Source organism: Schistocerca serialis, chromosome 2 (genome assembly GCF_023864345.2).
Source record: "Schistocerca serialis cubense isolate TAMUIC-IGC-003099 chromosome 2, iqSchSeri2.2, whole genome shotgun sequence".
In the NCBI taxonomy this organism is placed as follows: domain Eukaryota; kingdom Metazoa; phylum Arthropoda; class Insecta; order Orthoptera; family Acrididae; genus Schistocerca; species Schistocerca serialis.
Genome location: NC_064639.1, coordinates 607,769,965 through 607,791,870, shown reverse-complemented (window position 1 = coordinate 607,791,870; position 21,906 = coordinate 607,769,965). Strand labels below are relative to the sequence as shown.

Below are 21,906 nucleotides of genomic sequence, written 5' to 3'. Positions count from 1 at the left end.
TTCTCATTGCGCTGGTAGGACATGCGTCATATCTGATATTCATTTTACCTTTGGTTCCTTTAGAACTGTATCAAATCCCATAGTACTATGGGTGTAGAGTTTGGCAGTACTGGAGACCCAATGGCAAGATGAGTTTAACAAAATGACGTGCTGTTATGGTTCAGTTGGCAAAGGATTAGCTGTAGACTGCAGCTGACGATTTTGTCATTGAAGTTTTAATGATTATTACGTATTCAGAGTTACAACTAGAGTTACAACTTTGAGGCAATCTGATATTGTCTCTAAATAATAATTAACCGCGGAGCTAAATCGTCGTTTCCTGATGACCACTTTTCTAAAATTTAGTTTTGTATATCAGTTTCAGTTAAGATATGAAATTACTTCTTTCATTCCTGCCTAGACTATAAGTAATGTCTAAAAGTGTTCATTTTGATATTAGTCTCACTGTCGACGAGGAAGTGCATCAGTGAATCTATTTCAGAGTGCATATGCATTACAAGCAGAATCGTTTGTAATACACGTGATGAGGCAAGCAGTTTTCACTTTCCATATGTCTTATATATATACAGAAGAATGGAAAGAAAGTTGAAGATCTATTAGATGACGATCAGTTTGCATTTTGAAACCGTAAGGCACCAGAGAGGCAGTTACAACCCTGCGCTTGATAATGGAAGAAAGACTGATGACAAATCAAGACACATTGTTCGAAATTCTGAGAAAAATAGGGATGAACTATAGAGAAATATGGGTAATAGAAAACATGCACGAGAAGCAAGAGGGAACAATAACAGCGAAAACCCAAGAAAGAAGTGCACGTATTAAAAACGGTCTGAGTTATGGACTAAGTCTTTCGCCCCGACTGTTCAATTTATACATCAAAAAGCAATGAAGGAGATAAACGAAAGTTTAAAGAGTGGGATTAAATTTCAGGTTGAAACGGTATTAACGCTGCGACTCGCTTATGCTATCCTCAGTGAAAAAATAATTACAGGATCTGTTGAGTGGAATGAACAGTGCAACGAGTATAGCATATTGATTGAAAGTAAATAAAGGAAAGACGAAAGCAATGAAAAGTAGCAGAAATGAGAATAAAAAGAAACTTATCATAGGAGGTGAGGATTACGAAGTAGACAAAGTTAAGTAATTCTGCTACCTAGGCAGAAAAATAATCCATGATGGGCGAAGCAAGGAAGACATAGGAAGCAGACGAGCACTTCAAAAATGGCATTCCTGGCCAAGAGATGTCTCTTAATATAACAAATAGGCCTTAATTTTAGGAAGAAATTTCTGAGAATGTACATTTAGAGAACAGCAAGGTGTGGTTGTGAAACATGGACTGTGACGAAACGGGAACAGAAGAGAATAGAAACATCTGCGACGTGGCGTTACAGAAGAATGTTGAAAATTAGGTGGACTGATAAGATAAGGAATGAGAAGATTCTCCCCAGAATCGGCGAGGAAAGGAATATCTGGAAAACACTGACAAAAGAAGGAATGGAATGATAGAACATGTGTTAAGACATGAGGGAATAACTTTCATCATACTAGAGGGAGCTGTACAGGGTAAAACCTGTGGAGGAAGACAGAGACTCCAGTAGAATCAGCAAATAATTGGAGACATAGGATGAAGCTTCTACACTTAAATGAAATGATTGGCACAGGAGAGGAATTCGAGGCGTGCAGCATGAAAACAACCAGAAGACTGACGACTCGAAAGAAATGTTTTTTTAATGTTTTTGTCTGTATTCGATTTTTGTAGCCACAGTCCCTTTCAAGCTATAACAGTGAAAACGATTTTTAGGCTCAGTATAAATGGCCATGTCTCGCAATACGGAAATTAGAGACTAACAAAAAATAATCGATAGAAATAATACATAGTCAGGATATTTTAGGGAAACTTAAATGATTTATTGATGACACTGTGTGAAGCCAACAAGCAATAATGACAGTAAATGTGAGGGCGTTGTCCATACTAATAAATTCATGGTTTGCCTTTATGTGAAACGAGTACAAGTAACAGCACAAGTACTAAAAAGCGTCTCGCAATGCAGTGTATAGAACATCCCAACACCAGAACTTAACCCTGACCAGTGACGTAATGATGTTGTGCCGTGTGACATCACATGTGCACAAATAGAGATGGTAAAGAACACTGGCAATAGCCCGAACTCAAGGTTAAGCTGGAAGGTAACCGTTTGCTGGTGCAGTGGCAAAGACAACTAATGTCATATCACAAGCGTAATTTTACTTCTTGTTATCAGACTGTTTTAAGCATTTTCAATTTCGATAAGTAACGGATGGCTATAATTAAAGTGCAGCTACTCACGGACGTCCATTGTCGGTAGTAATTATCGTATGATAGATATGTTAATGCGTTAATGTGGAACGGACTGATACTGGAAAAAAGTTATTTCCATTTTTCACCACCAGGTACGAACCTTGCGCTGTACAGCATCTTGTAAAAGTCTCTGGTGCTCATATTGAATAAATAGTATAAGCGACAGATAATAGTAAAATCGATATTATGCCTTTCTCATTTGGTTGATCTTTTCTGCTACGTCCCTTTCTTAATCCATTACATATGGAAACATTTCTATACGCCTTTTTGCTTTCGCAGCGCCACATTTGCACCTGGTGGAACTAATGTTTTACCCAGCGTAAATCGATTTCGAATTAATGGGTTAGTATATCTACCAACTTTCGCTGGCATACACTGGACCTTTGTGAGTAGCTGCACTTTAATTATAGCCACCCACTGCTTTATGCCTGGCATTGCAATGACGTCATGAGTCAGCGCAGATGACTGATGTCGATAGATTCAATACGTCCACTGTTGTTCGGCCTTATGCATGTAGTAGATACACAATGTTTTTAATCTACACACTTTCATGGGAACTTAATGTAGTTTTGTATCAGTATTGATATAATTAAATTTGCACGAGGCAGGATAAATTATATTACACAATAACACGACAGATAAATTTACGGCGTCATTAACGTCAAAACCTTGACAGTGGGTAGGTATTTCACCCGGAACACATGAGCTCAGGACCAAGTCAGAAAGACGGAAACTGGTCTAAATAAAAGATTCGTGATAACGGTATAGTAGATGAAGACTATGTTTTCTTAAAACTTTAACACAGTGCAAAAGCCTTTGTTGTTAAAAGCTTCTCAAACAACAACGACACAACGACAGCAACACAATTGGTTCCGACAGTATAGAGGTTCACTCAATATGTCTGTTTATTTGTTCGGAAAGCCACATGCACAGGTCTGTTCTATGAATGAAATTAGTTGTGACATCCGTAAGTCCTTAGCTTAAACAACAAATAACACAGCTCATGGAACGAAGACATATCGATGATAGGACTGCGGGACTGTTGGAGATTGGATATTGAGAACACATAGCCTAAGAGGCATGTACTACACCACCTCTACCTTCGCATTTATAAACACTACGATTGGAGAAGATTCGACGCAGCAGTTTATGGCTTGTTTGAATAGGAGAAGGCTATGCTAGCTGAAACATCAAGGCAGGAATAATATTTCACCGCCGTGTCTCACTGAGATCGAAGCGAAGGGCCAGATCAAAGGTCATTCTAAACAAAACCACAACACATCGTCATGGTTCCCTATATTCAACGAACGGAAACGTCATCATTCATGACATTCACGGTATCTCTATTGCATTCATTATCTTCTAATGCTAGAGGACGTAATGTTATCTGTGTTGTTTACTAGCAACCAGCACAAGTATTCTGATTTTCTAAGCGGACTGAAGATGAACTCTTCGACAGACGTACGAAGGCCTCATACAAAGCGCCTGGGTAAAATATATGATCTCAATAAACACAACAGATCATTTCATATCTCAGTGGTAGGATGCTCTGTGCTTGGGAGGCGTTACCACTAAATGTTATATACACCAATGTTCAAATGTACCGAAAGACTATAATTCAAGGAACACGAATTTGTCAATGTACTCTTAATACTGTTTCACTCGCAGAGACGAGGAGCTCATTAACTACGGTGAATTACGGTCATGACTAAGGTGAGATGGAAGGCTGAGAACTTCATATATCCATGGACGTACTCCGCCTTTATTATTTTATAGAGGAAAGAAGATCAGGAGATTAACACGCCTCTGGTTGACAATAGGCACGGAAATCGCATTCCTTTAATGACTTAAGAAAACCGCAGGAAACCTAATGCGCGACTTGTCACGAGGACCTAACAGTTTCCTTCACGAAAGCGGATTCAGGGACCTTATCACTGCGACACCTGGCTCAGTATTACGGGTTTTAAACTCTTAACAGAATTTCAGATATTAATTCTCATTGCATGAGCGTGTAAAATATATATCTCCAGTAGTGTAGAAACAGAGTTTTGGTTGATAATTGTACACAAATCAAATTTACTTAATTCATGAAATTCAATTGAAACCTTGATTAAAATGGTACTATATGTTGTTTGCAAAGTAAAAATACTGTATTTCACAAACGATACTGGTTAAAGATTACCAGCAGAGAAAATCTCGTATCGGAGAACAAAGAATGCGAATATGTTCCTGTTTATTTAAAAGACACTGACTGAATAGTGGTGTATCACCTGCCTCATTCTACATTCCTCAGCACCTTTAAAAATTTTCCGAAAAATATTGGCATGAGAACTTATTCGCGCTTTTATCAACATGTAACTCACCTCAAACTTCCACAAGCTCCCTTAACTGTAACTCTCTCACACCCATTAGTCCATTGCTGCAAGTCGCTCAGCTGCCCTTTCTCACTCACTCGTTCAGCCCAACTCATCGTCATTATGTCTTTGTGTTTCCCTGCCATTGTCTCCTACGTCACAGCCACAGTCCATTCTGTCGAACTACTAAAATCCCCTGTCACCTGTCACTGTCTCCCTCTTGCTCTCTCTTACTGCTGATATGTCATTCCCTCCTACTGCTGCTGTCTTTTCTCATTGTCAGTATTTCTCTCTTCCTGTTGTCATTGTCATATACTCTGTCTCTCATTGTTTCTCTTCCTCTTCCTTCCTTCCCCACTGGCATTGTCTCCATAACACTTTTCCTGCCACTGTTCTGTCACTATCAACTACGTTCCACTGCCGCTATGTCCCTCTCTTTGTCTCACACTGCCATTGTCTCCTTCGCTCTTTGCATACCACAACTACTATGTACTACCTTCCGTATTTATTACTTTTTCGTCTCTTGACCACTGTCGCTGTACTCTCTCGGAATAAAAAAAGCACAAATATGTTCTCATACAAAAATTTTTGGGAACATTTTTAATGATGCTGAGGAAGACATAAGGAGGCTGCTGGTGACCCACTTTTCAGTCAGTGTCTTTTAAATAAACAAGAACTTTTTCGCATTTTTCTGCTCCAATAGAATGCATCAGCCGGGCATGTAACTCATACGAAAACAAATGTATTGGTCAGAAAAATTTATATAGTTTACCTATATGAAACCGAGATAACGCAAAACTAATCTCACGTCTTAGACTGGATTTTACGCACAAAAAATATTTGCATGATGTTCAGTACTAGAACATGGACTACCCAGATGATAACGGAGACACTTTACAGCATATTTCTCTGTGGTATGTCACTTTATAAACTACAGTACGCTTTCGTCTCACGCTGAATTTTAGGTGTGTATTTTACCTGTATCTCGGCAACGGATAAAGATACGAAAAAAATTTTCAAGGTTCTTCGATATCAGATCTTAGGAATACATTGTAACAATTACAGGTATTTGCTGTGCATAGCCGTCTTGTAATCCTCGGGTGGATTTTGGTCCGCCAGTGACGGCAAAAATGTATTAAAGAATCTCTTTTTATGGGCTTTTCCGCGGACCACCCAAGAGCTAATGGTGCCTCCTTAAGCCCCAACTAGCTCGCCATAGACCGCATTAAATGCAAAAAGAACCAACCGATTATCTCGTTGGACCCTGTACTATAGGACAATGACACTAAGACAATCCTTCTGTTGTGTATGCAAATGGTCTCTAGCCTAAAGGCTATCCAAAATACTTCACCCTACCTTTTTATGACAAGCAGAATTCGAGGCATAAGCACTGGAAAGCACCGTTTTTAGACGAGGAGTTTCGGAACATATTAGGCATGCATGCAGTAACATGAATACCCGTCCAGGGTAGCGCGAAAGCCAGTTAACGTTTAGCAAAGTAAGAAGTTCGCGGAAGTCTGTTTCAGAATTCTTATGGGGTTTTTCACTTTTTTATATTCGTTACATTTCTCTGTTAACAGGCTGTCTCGAACATGGAGACAACAATTATGGACGGCTGTTTAATATTTTCGAGAATTTTTGACACACATTTTAACTTTAACCACACCCCAGTATAAGAACTTGAAAGTATAAGATATGTCTTATGCTAGGAGTACGGGCTTCGCCAGAATGTACCATAATTGCTAGAACCACTTCGTTACGCATACTGAAGAGGAGCTATCAACAGTACAGAACATTCGAATTACACAACATTGTGTTATTGGTACTGAAATTTACAGTTCGTTTATTCAACACTTGCTATAAAACATGCTGATTTCCTGAGAAAAATTAAGAAAAACTATACCTGTTCGCATTTCTCCATAGCTTGAAGGCTTGTCGTCTCGGTTACAGTATTAATAACATGATACTGGCTCGGTTCTGATTAAGCGTTAGTTCACAAAATTGTTTTATCCTGCCCGTTTCACCTTTTAACGAAACACGCAATTGAATAGACATGTCTATGCTGTTTGCGTAAGATTCGTTTGTTCCTTCAGCGCGAGATATTGGGATTTTCTCCACGTATCCGTCTTGTAGATTTATTTGAATTTCGAATTCTATGGAGAAACATAGACAATTGAACTTGCTTCACAACTGCTGTCCTTCCTCACTTAGTACACTATGTGCCTATGATATTCCCTGTTCTTTGACGCTTCCATTAAAATACGAAGTCGAGAACGAAAGGCAAGTGACAGGAAACAGCTTCCCAGTACAGCTGTTCACCTTGGTTTACCTAATGTGGGGGTATGAAATGGAATGATTACGCGGACTGAGTGGAAGATAAATAAAATGACAGGGTTCGGTTTATTGGTGGGATTCTTGCAAACTACGTTGTGTACAAGACGGGTTGCTTACGAAACCGCTGTACACCGCATTACAGGTTTTCTCTAAAATCATCAGCCTTCCGACTGGGTCACCATTTCTTGTCACTTCTTCCAATAATCATTTTGTCTCTATACAACTACTACATCCAAAAACTTCTGTAACCTCTTTGGATATTCTAATATAGCTACCACTATTCTTTCCCTATTGCTTCGGCCTGACTCAGCTTAACCTTTACTAATAGCGAATGTCTCAGAGGATACTCTGTTAGTCTGTCCCTTCTTCTGTTGAGGATTTTCCATAAACTTCTTCCTCCCTCCAATATGTAGACCTTATTCATTTCATATTTTACCTGCACAGTTAATTTTTAAACGTTCTTACACAGCACCGCACTTGAAATGCTTACAGTTTCCTATTCTCAGGATTTTCCGAAGATCCACTTTTCACTTCTGTGAAATGTTGAGGTCGAGGCATCCACAAATTTCTTCTGGAGTTTCATAACAGTATACGGTACCAACAGTTTTTCTTATTTTATTTATTATTTATTTTTTTAATATTGAAGGCTTTCTTCATCAGTGAAATTTGCTTCTGTTATCTTTCTTACTTTGGCCATTCCTTTTAATTTTGCTTCCTAGATAGGAGAATTGTTGCATTTGTTCCGATAACGTGTCGTTCCCAATTCTGATGTTAAATAAGTAGTTATTCTCCATTCTGCAACGCTACATCACCCTCGTCCTTATCTTAACCCATTTACAGTGATAGATACATTGTCCACTTCACTCAACTGGTTTTCTAAGTCTCCTGCCCATCCAATCAGAAGGGCTGTATAGTTTACGATCCATAACATCGCTGTCTGCCCCCACTGAACTTTTTCCCTTTTCCGAAATTTCCTTTTGCTCCATTTTAGGGTTGCCCACCGTACAAGTTGAACAACAGTGGCACGGATTTGTCTTTCTTGGCCGCTTATTCATCTCTCTCTCACTCTCTGCACTTAAACTCCAACCCTCTAAGGATTGTGTACATTTTCTTCAGGCTGTTTTCTACTACGAAGAACAACGTTAGATTTAGTACACTGGTATCTTGGCTGGTGAAACAAAAACTGATCGTCGTCTACACGGTGATTCTACATTTCTCATCTGTTCTGTATTATTGTGGTCAGCTGGATACGAGCATGAATTGTCAGGCTAACAGCCCAACAATTTCCTTCTTCGTTAAACTAATGACAATTCTTTTCTCAAAATATAAAGGTATCTTACGCGTTTCATAGATTTTTGACGCTGTCACGAATAGCCTTCTCTTTCCTCACCTCCTCCTAATTTAACCGACTCCTACGGTATATAATCAACTACAGCAGCTTTGTTTGACCTTATGTTGTTCAGTATCGTGTAAAACTCCGACAGCTTTACTACGGTATGCAAACCATACAGGACTTCTATTCATCCATTCCGAGACGACTGGAATGCTAACGGTTTCCCTACGGCGTATTGGGTATGGTAATGTGTGTTTTGTATTACCATATTGTTGTCGAGTCACAAGAGTCACAGGGCGCACTCTGTTAGTGTGCTGAAAGGTGAGAGCATCTGGAAGTGGGAGGGTGTTACGGTGAGCGAGCCGCGGTGACCTTGGCAGAGGCCGTAAGGAGAGGCCGCGGCGGCGTGGCGTTGCGGCAGGGCAGAGGCTGTGCCCGCGGCGCGGCGCGGCGGGCCCCTGCAGTCTCCACCTGGCTGGGCACGTGATGGGTCGCCCGCGGGCGTCGCTGCTGCTGGCGGCTGCCCTCTGCGTCTGCGCCGCGCTCTGCTCAAAAGGTCAGTCACCCCCGAGATAGGCCAACCCGTACGCATGTAACTGACAAGGTGGACACAACACTGAAACTGTGTTCTGTCGCCAGCAACAGCAAGAGTCTATCGACTCGAACCATCTACATCTACATTTATACTCCGCAAGCAACCCAACGGTGTGTGGCCGAGGGCACTTTACGTGCCACTGTCATGACCTCCCTTTTCTGTTCCACTCGGGTGTGGTTCGCGGGAAGAACGACTCGCCGGAAAGCGTCCGTACGCGCTCAAATCTCTCTAATTTTACATTCGTGATCTCCTCGGGAGGTATAAGTAGGGGGAAGCAATATATTCGACACCTCATCCAGAAACGCACCCTCTCGAAACCTGGCGAGCGAGCTACACCGCGATGCAGAGCGCCTCTCTTGCAGAGTCTGCCACTTGAGTTTGCTAAACATCTCCGTAACGCTATCACGCTTACCAAATAACCCTGTGACGAAACGCGCCGCTCTTCTTCGGATCTTCTCTATCTCCTCCGTCAACCCGATCTAGCCACCTCCTTTGTTGACGGACTACATTTTCTAAGGACTCTCCCAATGAATCTCAACCTCGTACCCGCCTTACCAACAATTAATTTTATATGATCATTCCACTTCAAATCGTTCCGCAAGCACACTTCCAGATATTTTACAGAAGTAACTGCTACCAGTGTTTGTTCCGCTATCATATGATCATACAATAAAGGATCCTTCTTTCTGTGTATTCGCAATACATTACATCTGTCTATGTTAAGGGTCAGTTGCCACTCCCTGCACCAAGTGCCTATCTGCTGCAGATATTCCTGCATTTCGCTGCAGTTTGCTAATGCTGCAACTTCTCTGTGTACTACAGCATCATCCGCGAAAAGCCGCATGGAACTTCCGACACTATCTACTACGTCATTTATGCATATTGTGAAAAGCGATAGTCCCATAACACTCCCCTGTGGCACGCCATAAGTTACATTAACGTTTGTATACGTCTCTCCATTGAGAACAACATGCTGTGTTCTGTTTGCTAAAAACTCTTCAATTCAGTCACACAGCTGGTCTGATATTCCGGAGGCTCTTACTTTGTTGTCGACTTGTCTCCTTACACAGACTGAATCACCTAAAACTTGCACCGTGAAATGGAAAGTGCTGTTAATGTGCGGTTCTCACAGAATCGATTGGTACTTAGCGGCTCGTATTGTTAGCTGTGGGAAAACCGGAACAGAAGTGAATCGAAGCATTTGAGATGTGGTGCTATAGACGAATGTTGACAATTAGGTGGACTGATAAGGTAAGTAATGAGGAGGTTCTACGCAGAATCGGAGAGGAAAGGAATATGTGGAAAACACTTATAACGAGAAGGGACAGGATGATAGGACATCTGCTAAGACATGAGGGAATGACTTCCATGGTACTAGAGGGAGCTGTAGAGGGCAAAAACTGTAGAGGAAGACAGAGATTGGAATACGTCAAGCAAATAATTGAGGACGTAGGTTGCAAGTGCTACTCTGAGATGAAGAGGTTAGCACAGGAAAGGAATTCGTGGCGGGCCGCATCAAACCAGTCAGTAGACTGATGAAAAAAAAAAAAATTGTTAGCCAATCAACGAATTGTAATAGCACATTTTTTGAGCAAACATACACTTCTTTAAATGGAACGATGCCTGTTTAACATTAACAAGCGAAAAGTAGGTTAAATTAGAGTGTCAGTGGTGTTTCTAGCAGGCTTCTAGTGGGAGTCGTTTACGAGATACCGTATTTTAAAAAGTACCCACACCGACACTTGTACGATAACTGTTGTAGCACATATTGAAGAACAACAGTAGTGCATACACAAGTTAGGTGAATTCTGGCCAGCAGCGAGACAATTGACCATCGCAGGTTGTGTTCAAGATGACCATCGCAGCTGCTCCCAGTCTGGTATGGAAAGACTGCTGGACACGTGCTAGCATTTCAGCGGAAATCTCCGAGCACGCTGCAGTAATAAGCCGTTGCTATCTTTTTTAACTCCCTACGCACAATCGCTGGTAGTAATTTGAAACTCACATGTGATTCCTTCCGCCGATTTCGTCTTATTTTCTACAACTAGCCTCCGCAAAGCTCGACGGTCACTGTCCGTCAGTTCATGAGGTCCGTGTTTTTTTTTTTTTTGTTTATATGTAGCTATTCCTTCGCGTTTCTACTTCACAATCACCCACGATGGACCTGACACTCAGGTGTCATCCAATGACTACTCCACTTCGAAGTTACTGGCCGGCCGGAGTGGCCGAGCGGTTCTAGGCGCTACAGTCTGGAACCGCGCGACCGCTACGGTCGCAGGTTCGAATCCTACATCGGGCATGGATGTATGTGATGTCCTTAGGTTAGTTAGGTTTAAGTAGTTCTAAGCTCTAGAGAACTGATGATCTCAGAAGTTAAGTCCCATAGTGCTCAGAGCCATTTGAGCCAGTTTGAAGTTACCTGACCAACCCCTTTCGGTGTTATTGTTTGTAAATTTGTGGTAAGGTCTTGTGGGACCAAACTGTTGAGGTCATCAGTCCCTAAGCTTACACGCTATTTAATCCAACTTAAACTAACTTACGCTAAGGACATGGCCGAAGGAGGACTCGAACCTCCGACGGGGGAAGCAGCGCGGACCGTGACAAGGAGCCTCAGGCTGCTCGGCTACTTCTGTTATTCTTTCTCTAAAAAAATGCTGCCCTGCCCGCCTGGCAGGTACTCCTCTCGTGAATTACAGTGGTCGACTCTAGAAACTGTTCAAAAGGTGGTCTATGTTAGCAAAATAATTTTTGTAACAGAGGTTTTATTGCTGGTAAATGGAGAATCATTGCCTAACACTATTCGATAGGACAACATTTTAATTAGCAAACTACTTTAGCACTTATCTGGTCTTGTGATATGGATAGGACTCTTACTGGAAGGTGACATTGCTGTCACGGAAGAGGTCACGCAAGAAGGGATACAGGTGATTGGCAATAACTATCACACAGGTACCACGGACGCAGAGGTGAAAGTCACCTATAACGTAATACTGCCTCCATCGACCTGCTTCCGTGGTGCGGTGCGTGTGTCGAACAGCTGTACTCTTGGATGACAGCGTATCCGAACACGAACGTCGAACTAATGTAACGTGAAATACGATTCATCCTACTAGGCATCTCTTACCGCTGGTACGCAGTTCAGTCTCGATAATTCCATGGCCACATATTGACGATGCCGTTGGGCCAATGTCGGAATACGGACAAGTCGTCAGCCCCGGAAACCCTTGTTCACCAATGTGCCCTGAAGGGTATGCTTCGAAACACTTGTGCCTGAACCGGCACTCTACTCTGCCGTCAGCTCTGCTTCAGATCGCCGCTGCTTTGCAGATCGGCCTACCTCAACATTCTGTGATGACTCATTGACGTCCAACATCTTGTCAGCTACGTGTTATTATCTCAGCTTTCCGTAGATGGTCACGACAGTAGCCGTTGAACAGCCGACCAGCTTCGCCGTGTCAGAGGGGTTCGATCCTAGGCGCTGGGCCACATAAATCTCCTTTTCGCGAGGGTCGCTCTTGTTACTTGATTTCCCCATTTGCTGTCTGTATCGTCGCTAGAATAATTCCACATTCGTCTCTGCCCCGCTTATATATTTATATATCACTGCGTCACTTTTCCACAACGTCATGAGGCGTTATTCAATCCTTCTGTGAGCGTTGGTCACACGCCCTTGGCCCATCAGTGTATACTGGATGCTGCGTGCCACAGTACGGTGTGTAGCGGAGGGTGCACAGTGCACTAGCAGCATTTCATCCCTTTCTTATTTCCTTCAATAAGTAGTGCAATACAAGATTTACTTTCGGGAAACCCTAAATTAAACCCGAATATTCAAGTCCATCATCAATTTGATCAAAAATGAGTCGCCGGTTGATAGCACTGCCCTGATGTCTCAAGGAATCGTTAATTTTCTGTTGGAAGGAAATGACAGAGGTAAATGTTCCGGTATGAGATCAGTGTTTGACTACAGTAAGCCGGTTCAGATGCATACAAATTGTAGTAGCTATGCAAATATGAGGAGGCTTACACAAGACAGACTTGCATGGAAGGCTGCATCAAGCCAGTCTTCAAACTGAAGGCAAAACCACAACACATGATCATTACGTGTTTTATCTCAGAGAAAATAATATGGAGGGCTGCATCAAGCCAGTCTTCAAACTGAAGGCAAAACACAACACATTATCATTACGTGTTTTATCTCAGAGAAAATAACATATCTCTTTATTCGTTCTCTAATGTACGTTCCCGGGTACTTTGCGTTTCTTCTATCACATTATATACTCTATTATAGATTGTTAAAAACTTCTGTAACGCTTGTCATGACCGAACAAACACTCACGAACCACATAATTGAATTCTGTTTATTTTTCCCGTTAGTCCATCTTGGTGGACGACGTATCGTGATAAAAAAATGTGAGACCGATCAGACGTCTGTTTCGTAGGCGACCTCACTCATTAATTATTCACACCTGGTCTCCTTGCAGTGGATCTCAGTGCTGCAGGTGATCGTAAATGCAAATAAAGTAAACTATTTTCACATATTAAAGGACATAAGTTCGTAACATTACACTGAAAAGGTTGAACTGCATTATGTTTTCCGTATCTTTACTTATTTCCTGAACTAGACCACGACTATTTCCTTAGCCAGTGTTTCTAAAAACCGTGCGCCGCCTCAAACGACTACGCTCTCTACGAAAGGTTGACGTCTAACTTTCCTTCCCCGCAAGTAGCCCGTTTCTAGAGACCACATTTCGGTATATCTGCCAAATTCCATAATTACATCTACGTCTGTACTTGTTAAAACTATTTATAAATAAATTTGCATTCTCACGGTATCCTTCTGAGACCACGAGTATTTAAAATTTTGTTTGAAAAAAAAAAAAGATAAATCTTTAATCGAGATAAATGGGAATTCTCTATGTCTCTGAAATGTGGTTCTTCCTTCTGCACTCGCTGTTCTCGCTGTTTCCGTGTTGTAGGGGATGGCATCTGGTTGTAAACTGTTTATTGGGCTATTACGTCTTGTGCAAAGGATGTGTTATAGGTTTTCCTTACCTAGTTCTTCTTGAAACAGTTTTCACAACGTTCAGCATTGTCTGTTTCATACATTTTTATTTACACACATTTATTTCTCATACGTGACGTATACTGCGGAGCCCAGAAAGGAAGCGCTGCGAAAAAGTTACGAATTGCGGGAGATCACGAGAGGTGCTCTCAGTTATTAGTGTTTTATAATAAAATTTTTGATATAACTTCTTTCATTCGTAATTGTTGGATTAATTCGATCTACAAAAATTATTGTTTCTCTTGTTACAATCAGTTTTAAAATAAATGACATTAAACCAATAACGAATAATTTGATGTAAGTTGGCGCTACAGCGAACACTCTCCCCAGTACTTAACGAAAATATTTGAATTTTAATTACTTAGTATTAACTGTAATTACCAGTTTTAATTTCTTCTATTATCAATAAAAAGACAATAGCAATCTTATACGTCACAATTTTAGAAGGAAATCTTATTTTAAAGTTCATATAACACATACACACAATGCCGAGCTCATTTTCAAATAATACGAAACTTTAAATACAACTTTTTGATAAAATCTGCTCACTAAAAATAATAACTGTTAGCTAATTGGGGTAAGCGTGCTATCTAACTTTGCAGGGAATGTTAGCTTTCCATTAATGGACATATAAAACACTTGTGAGTAACATATTATGTATGCGTTGAAAATGAAGCTATTGATAAGTTTTCGTGAGCCAGTTATCTTATCGGATTCAAGCAAAATATGTAAAGCACTCAGAAAGGGCACATACCTATAAATAAGGCTGCACTAGAAATGATCTGCTATTACTTCTATCAAAAATCTCTCTCTAGACAGATCCTGTAAGACAAAATAAATTCAGGTAATATCCAGTTTCATTACCACCTACAGGGAACTTTAATGATTGGTTTTTTTTCATTCCATCATGAGACTACTATGGTGTCTTTCCCATAGGAGACATATTTTGGGCGAGATGTCTGAACTTGTCAGAAGTTATATATAAAACGTTCACACAAAGTCTGTTCTATAATACTGCCATGGAACAGTAATTTTGTGTTTAGTTTCTGGGCTGTAATTACATGACAGAAGATAATCTCAGTGATGTGCACGAATCCAACACAACACACTGACATGCATATATGTAGTAAGCAAGTTTTTAGAGTTGATGCCATCGATTCTTGTTAAATAGTCAAGTTTTTATAAACGAATTTGCACATGAGACACGTAAATACATTTAAGTAAAATAATTTTTGATATTGTATCTAGGGGACGAACATCACCACAGTCCAGAAGTTAGTCGCCTTGACGAGATCCGCTGCAAAGATGGTCGAAACCTCGGCACTTTTGTTGTTTTTAATAGTTTCAAAATGAGACCGAGTAATCTGCAGAGTAATTTTATTCAAATTTACACTTACCGTGGAAGCCTACGAACTGCTGTAAATACGTTATCCGTATTTTCCATAGACTCAGTGCTAACATCCACGGCGGTAGTACTAGTTTATACGCAAACTAGCTACACAGGTGATTAAGAGATTGAAAGAATGTATGCTGTTGTTGTGGTCTTCAGTCCTGAGACTGGTTTGATGCAGCCCTCCATGCTACTCTATCCTGTGCAAGCTTCTTCATCTCCCAGTACCTACTTCAACCTACATCCTTCTGAATCTGCTTAGTGTATTGATCTCTTGGTCTCCCTCTACGATTTTTACCCTCCACGCTGCCCTCCAATGCTAAATTTGTGATCCCTTGATGCCTCAAAACATGTCCTACCAACCGATCCCTTCTTCTAGTCAAGTTGTGCCACAAACTTCTTTTCTCCCCAATCCTATTCAATACCTCCTCATTAGTTACGTGATCTACCCACCTTATCTTCAGCATGTAAAGAATGTATGATGAGATGAATATCGAGAGCTCTGATGGTAAACGGACGAGACAAGGCTTAAGGTGGAAGGGATACATAGAGAGTCTATAGGCAGGAGTTATGCTTGAAGACAGTGATATTGGAGGAAACTGATGACGATGAGATGTGAGATATAATATTGCGCTAAATATTTGACAAAGTGCTAAAAGATCTAACTGGAAACGAAGTGGTGCACTGGACGACTGACCCAAAAAATTGAGATCCTTGGTGCAACTACCCAGGACAAAACTGTTCCACCTGTTGTGTATGATACATGAAACAGCCGAAGTACCCTGTTTCCAAGAAGACTGCGATAATTCTAATTCCAAAGAAGGCAATTGCTGACCGGTGTGAAGATTACCGGACCATATGTTTAATAACTCGTGGTAGCACGAATTTTTTTACAGACGAGTGGGAAAACTGCAAGACGCCGATCTCGGGGAATATCAGTTTGGGTTCTGGGAAGATGTAGGCACACATGAGACAAACATATATTTATAGTACGTGTAAATTTAGAAAAAGCGTTTGACAGTGTTCACTGTAATGCAATCTTTGAAATTCTGAAGGCAGTAGAGAGAGCGAACGCAAAGCTATTTACAATTTGTACAGAAACCACACTGTAGTTGTGAGAGCCGAATCTCATGAAAAGAGTTCAGGAGTGAGAGAGGTCGTAGCCTATCTCTGATGTTATTGAGTCCGTAGAATGAGCAAGCTGAGAAAGAAGGGGAGATAATGTCCGAGAGAATAGACAAAATGTTTTAGGTTACCCGATGACACTAACTCTGTAAGTGACAGCAAAGAGGTTGGAAGAGCAGCTGGACGGAACAGGTAGTGTCTTGAAGACACGTTGTGGGATGAACATAAAAAAAAGTAAGACAAGGGTATCGTAATTTGTCAAATTAAATCACGAATAGCTGAGGGAGTTACATTAGGAAATGAGACACTAGAATTAGAAGATGAGTTTTGCTACCTGGACAGCAAGATACCTGATGATGGCCGAAGTAGAGAAAACGTAAAATACTTAATGGGCACAGCGAGAATATCATTTCTAAAATAGAGAAATTTGTTAACATCAAATTTAAATTTAAGTTTTAGGAATTGTATTCTAAAAGCATTTTCTTGGACTATAGCCTTGTACAGAAATGAAACGTGGACGAAAGCAGTTCAGACAGAAAGGTAGCTGAAGCTTTGGAAATGCAGTGCTATAGAAGACTACAGAAAATTAGATGGATAGCCCGACTAACAAATGAGGAGATACTGAATCGAACTTAGAGAGAAAAAAAAAATAGAAAGAAACTGACGTCATAGCTCTGTGTCTTGCAGAGATGAACGGGCTTACACAGGTTGGACTAGCAGGGAAAGGTGCCTTCGGACAGGAAAACACAAAAATAACAAAATCATTTTCGATTGACATACGAAGTATGTTTTTTCTGTTAGAGGACACAGCTCAGAATTTCAGTACCTCCTACAAACCTAAAGATTCTTGTTTAGTTACTCAGGGAGTTAATGAGTATAGGGAAGTTGTCCTTTGCTGCAGTTATTGTCCGCACTATCACGATATGTATAACCTAGTAACTCTTGATTAACATAAGTTGGCACACTTATTATTAAATGTCACGGCTTCTCATTTCTATGGTCATATCAGTCAGGTAATGATAAAAACGCTGTGTAACCCGTGCCCAAATCTAGAGGATTTACTCACTTTAGTATCAAGCACCGAAAATATTACTAACTTTATAACTTGCACATAGACCGTGGACTACGCATTCCGATGTGAACACGTACATGCTAAAATTTCTGTGTATCGGCTCATAGGACTTACGTAAACTGTGAATATACTCCATGTAAAGTGCCGTCGAAGAAGCAGAAAAGGCTGTGGAAAGAAAAAGGTTCGGTGAAATGTACGCTGATTTACTTAACGTAATTTCGCTATGCTAAATCTAGTTGTGTTGTTGCATTTAAATAAGCGATACACTGCGTTTCTGACTTGCTAACTGTCGAAGTACATTTGCAGACTGCGGAGATATCGTTAATTAATATCTCATCTGTGTGCACTATAGCCGAATTTACTCAAGCCGTTAGCTTACGTGTTAACATCTGTTAGGATGTTTAGTGGACCAAGTGCACACTATGCGTGGGTCATGCGGAATGTCCGTCCTATTCAAGGCTATTGGTAACGTATTCAGTGTGGAAACGTAACGCTCATTTCACCTCTTGTATATGGTAGGTCTGGTGGGCTCCCAACGCGAGCAGATACGTTGCCTAACAGATATTTAATATGTTCTCTAACTCAGGAAATACCTTACAGTCATGGAACAAATTACTGTAATCGAGTAGAACAAACAAATTCGCGAGTGCTCCCTCAGAATCTGTTTATGTGTGTGACCAACTTTTAGCTATTTCTTCCGTTAGTTGCTTTTTTTTCATCTCTGTTTATCTGTCGCAGCAAATGTCCTCCAAACTTATTTTATATGTTCCGATATTATCTGTTCTGTTCCTCCTTCAACTATCACGTTTGGCTTAGCAGATTCCCAGCTTAACCTTTCCCATCTTCTAGTGAGGAGATCCGTAGACTTATCTTACCCTCTATTGTGGTCTAAAACGCTAAGCCACAAACGTACGATGTTAGTAACGTCTTCTACAACCCCATACCAATATTTAATACCTGTAAGACCCTTTTGAGCACAGAATATATCTATCACCTTATCACATGTTTTACGTGCTGTTGCAAGTCGTAGAAATACACGAATCATAGATTCTGTTGTAAATGGCTGTCAGACATTTCCGCAGAATATCTCTATTTTTAAAATTCTTACTTATGGGACATATTGCTCTCCCGCCGTCCTTGGTGGGGTACAAATCAGTGGGATTATGCCGTTTTTTCTCTTTCATTCACCTCATAATTATAAAGTCGTGCTGAAAAGTTATACCTCCGATTTTTTATGTGAAAATACTTAAGACGTTCTAAATAAAAGAAAAGTTATCAACATTCTAAATCTTCATTCTTCGTGTCTACACATTTGTAGCCCTCTGCAGCTAGAGGGCTACGATGTAGCGTATGAAGTGGCGATATGTAACGTAACTATGTCGGCGCGTGAGAAACAGCGTGCCGTAATCGAATTCCGAATTCGAAGAGTTCGTCCAGACATGGAGCACCCCCTCTCATTCAGGCCACACACGAGCGCTGCGACATCTGCAACAGTCCGACGTCTTTGATCATCCTCCGTACAGTCTCGACTTGGTCCCATCCGATTTCCACCCGTTTCCAAATCTTAAAGAACAGCTTCGAGAACTTCACTTTTATAGTGATGAAGCGGTGCAAGCAGAGATCTGATTGTGGCTCCATTAACAAAATCAAATGTTCTACAGTGACGGTGGCAACACACTGGACTCTCATTGGCAGAAATGTGTTCGTCGCCGGGGTGACTATGGTGAGAAATAAATATCTAGACATGAAGAATGAAGATGTTCAATATTAATGACGTATGTTTTAGTTAAAAAGCCTTTTTTGAGGTCATCAGTCTTCTGACTGGTTTGATGCGTCCCGCCACGAATTCCCCCCACCCCCCCCCCCCCCTCCCTGTGCCAAACTCTTCATTTCAGAGTAACACTTGCAGCCTACGTCTCAATTATTTGCTGGATGTATTCCAATCTCCGTCTTCCTCTACAGTTTTTGCTCTCTATAGCTCACTGTAATACCATGGAAGAGTCATTCCCTCATTTCTTAACAGATGTTCTATCATCCTGTCACTTCTCCTTACCAGTGTTTTCCACATGTTCCTTTCCTATCCGGTTATGCGCGGAACCTCCTTACTCCTTACCTTATCAGTCCACCTATTATTCAATATTCTTCTATAGCACCACATCTCAAATGCTTCAATTCTCTTCTGTTCTGGTTTTCCCACAATCCGTATTTCACTACCACACAAAGCTGTGCTCCAGACGTACATTCTCAGAAATTTCTTCCTCAAATTAAGGCTTATCTTTAATACTAGTAGACTTCTCTTGGCCAGGAATGCCCTTTTTACCATTGCTAGTCTGCTTTTGATGTTATCCTTTCTCCGTCCGTCATTGGTTATTTTACTGCATAGGTAGCAGGATTCCTTAACTTCTACTACTTCGTGACCATCAATCCTGATGATAAGTTTCTCACTGTTCTCATTTCTGCTACTTCTCATTACTTTCGTCTTTCCTCCACTTACTCTCAATCCATATTCTGTACTCGTTAGATTGTTCATTACATTCAACAAACCATGTAATTCTTCTTCACTTTCACTCAGGATTGCAATCTCATCAGCGAATCGTATCACTGATTCACCTTGAGTTTTAGCTCCACTCCTAAACCTTCTTTTATTTCCAACATTGCTTCTTCAATGTACAGATTGAACAGTAGGGTGAAAGAATACATCCCTGTTTTACACACTTTTTAATACGAGCACTTCGTTCTTCGTCGTCCACTCTGATTATTCCCACTTGGCTCTTGTACATACTGTATCATACCCGTCTCTCCCTATAGCGTAACCCTATTTTCTCAGAATGTCGAACATCTTGCACGATTTTATATTGTCGAACGCTTTTTCCAGGTTGACAGATCCTATGAACACGTCTTGATTATTCTTTAGCCTTGCTTCCATTATCAACCGCAACGTCAGAATTGCCTCTCTGATGCCTTCACCTTTTCTAAAGCCAAACTGATCGTCATCTAGCACATCCTCAATTTTCTTTTCCATTCTTCTCTGTATTAGTCTTCCCAGCAACTTGGATTAATGAGCTGTTAAGCTGACTGTGTGATAATTCTCGCAGTCTTCGGAATTGTATGGATGAGGTTCTTCCGAAAGTCAGATGCTTTTTCTCCGGACTCATAAATTCTGCACACCAATGTGAGTTGTCGTTTTGCTGCCATTTCTCCTAATGGTTTCAAAAATTCTGATGGAATATTATCTATCCCACCTGCCTTATTTGACCTTAAGCCCTCCAAAGCTCTCTTAAATTCTGAGTCTAATACTGGATCCCTATCTCTTCTAAATCGACTCCAGTTCCTTCTTCTATCACATAAGACAAATCTTCCGCCTTATAGAGGCTCTCAACGTATTCTTTCCACCTTTCTGCTCTCTCCTCTGCATTTAACAGTGGAATTCCCGTTGCACCCTTAATGTGGACACCCCTACTTTTAATTTCACCGAAGGTTGTTTTGACTTTCCTGTATGTTGAGTCTGTCCTTCCAATAATCATTTATTTTTCGATTTCTTTACATTTTTCATGCAGCCATTTCGTCTTAGCTTCCCTGCACTTCCTATTTATTTCATTCCTCAGCGACTTGCATTTCTGAATTTCTGCGTTTCTCGGAACACATTTGTACTTCCTCCTTTCATCGATCAACAAAAGTATTTCTTCTACATCCCATGGTTTCTTCGCAATTATCTTCTTTGTACCTATGTTTTTTCTTTCCAAATTCGGTGATGGGCCTTTTTAGAGGTGTTCTTTCGTCTTCAATTGTACTGCCTACTGAGCTTTTCCTTATTTCTGTATCTATAGCCTTAAAAAATTTCAAGCGTATCTCATCATTCCATAGTACTTCCGTATCTTATTTCTTTGCGTATTGGTTTTTCCTGACTAATCTCTTAAACTTCAGCCTACTCTCCATCACTACGGTATTGTGATCTGAGTCTGTATCTGTTCCTGTGTATGCCGCAGAATTCAGTATCTGATTTCGGGATCTCTGTTTGACTGTGATGTAATCTAGCTGAAATCTTCCCGTATCACCCTGCCTTTTCCAAGTATACCTCCTCCTTTTGTGATTCGTTAACAGAGTGTTCGCCATTACTAGCTGAATTTTTTACAGAACTCTATTAGTCTTTCTCCAGTCCCATTCCTTGTTCGAGGCCCATATTCTCCTGTAACTTTTTCTTCTACTCCTTCCCCTACAACTGAATTCCAGTCCCCTATGACATCTCCCTTTGCGTATTGTATTACCCTTTCAATATCCTTATATACTTGCTCTGTTTCTTCAT

General features: G+C 40.7%; 1 protein-coding gene across 1 annotated transcript in view; it reads left to right on the top strand.

Moving 5' to 3' along the window:
- Positions 1–8,837: 8,837 nt before the first annotated feature.
- Positions 8,838–21,906, top strand: part of LOC126455641 (uncharacterized) — a 116,848-nt gene continuing 103,779 nt past the window's right edge. Inside the window, exon 1 of the mRNA XM_050091407.1 lies at positions 8,838–8,915. Coding sequence (XP_049947364.1) covers positions 8,846–8,915 — 70 coding nt within the window. The 5' untranslated portion in view covers positions 8,838–8,845. The remainder of the gene's footprint in view (positions 8,916–21,906) is intronic.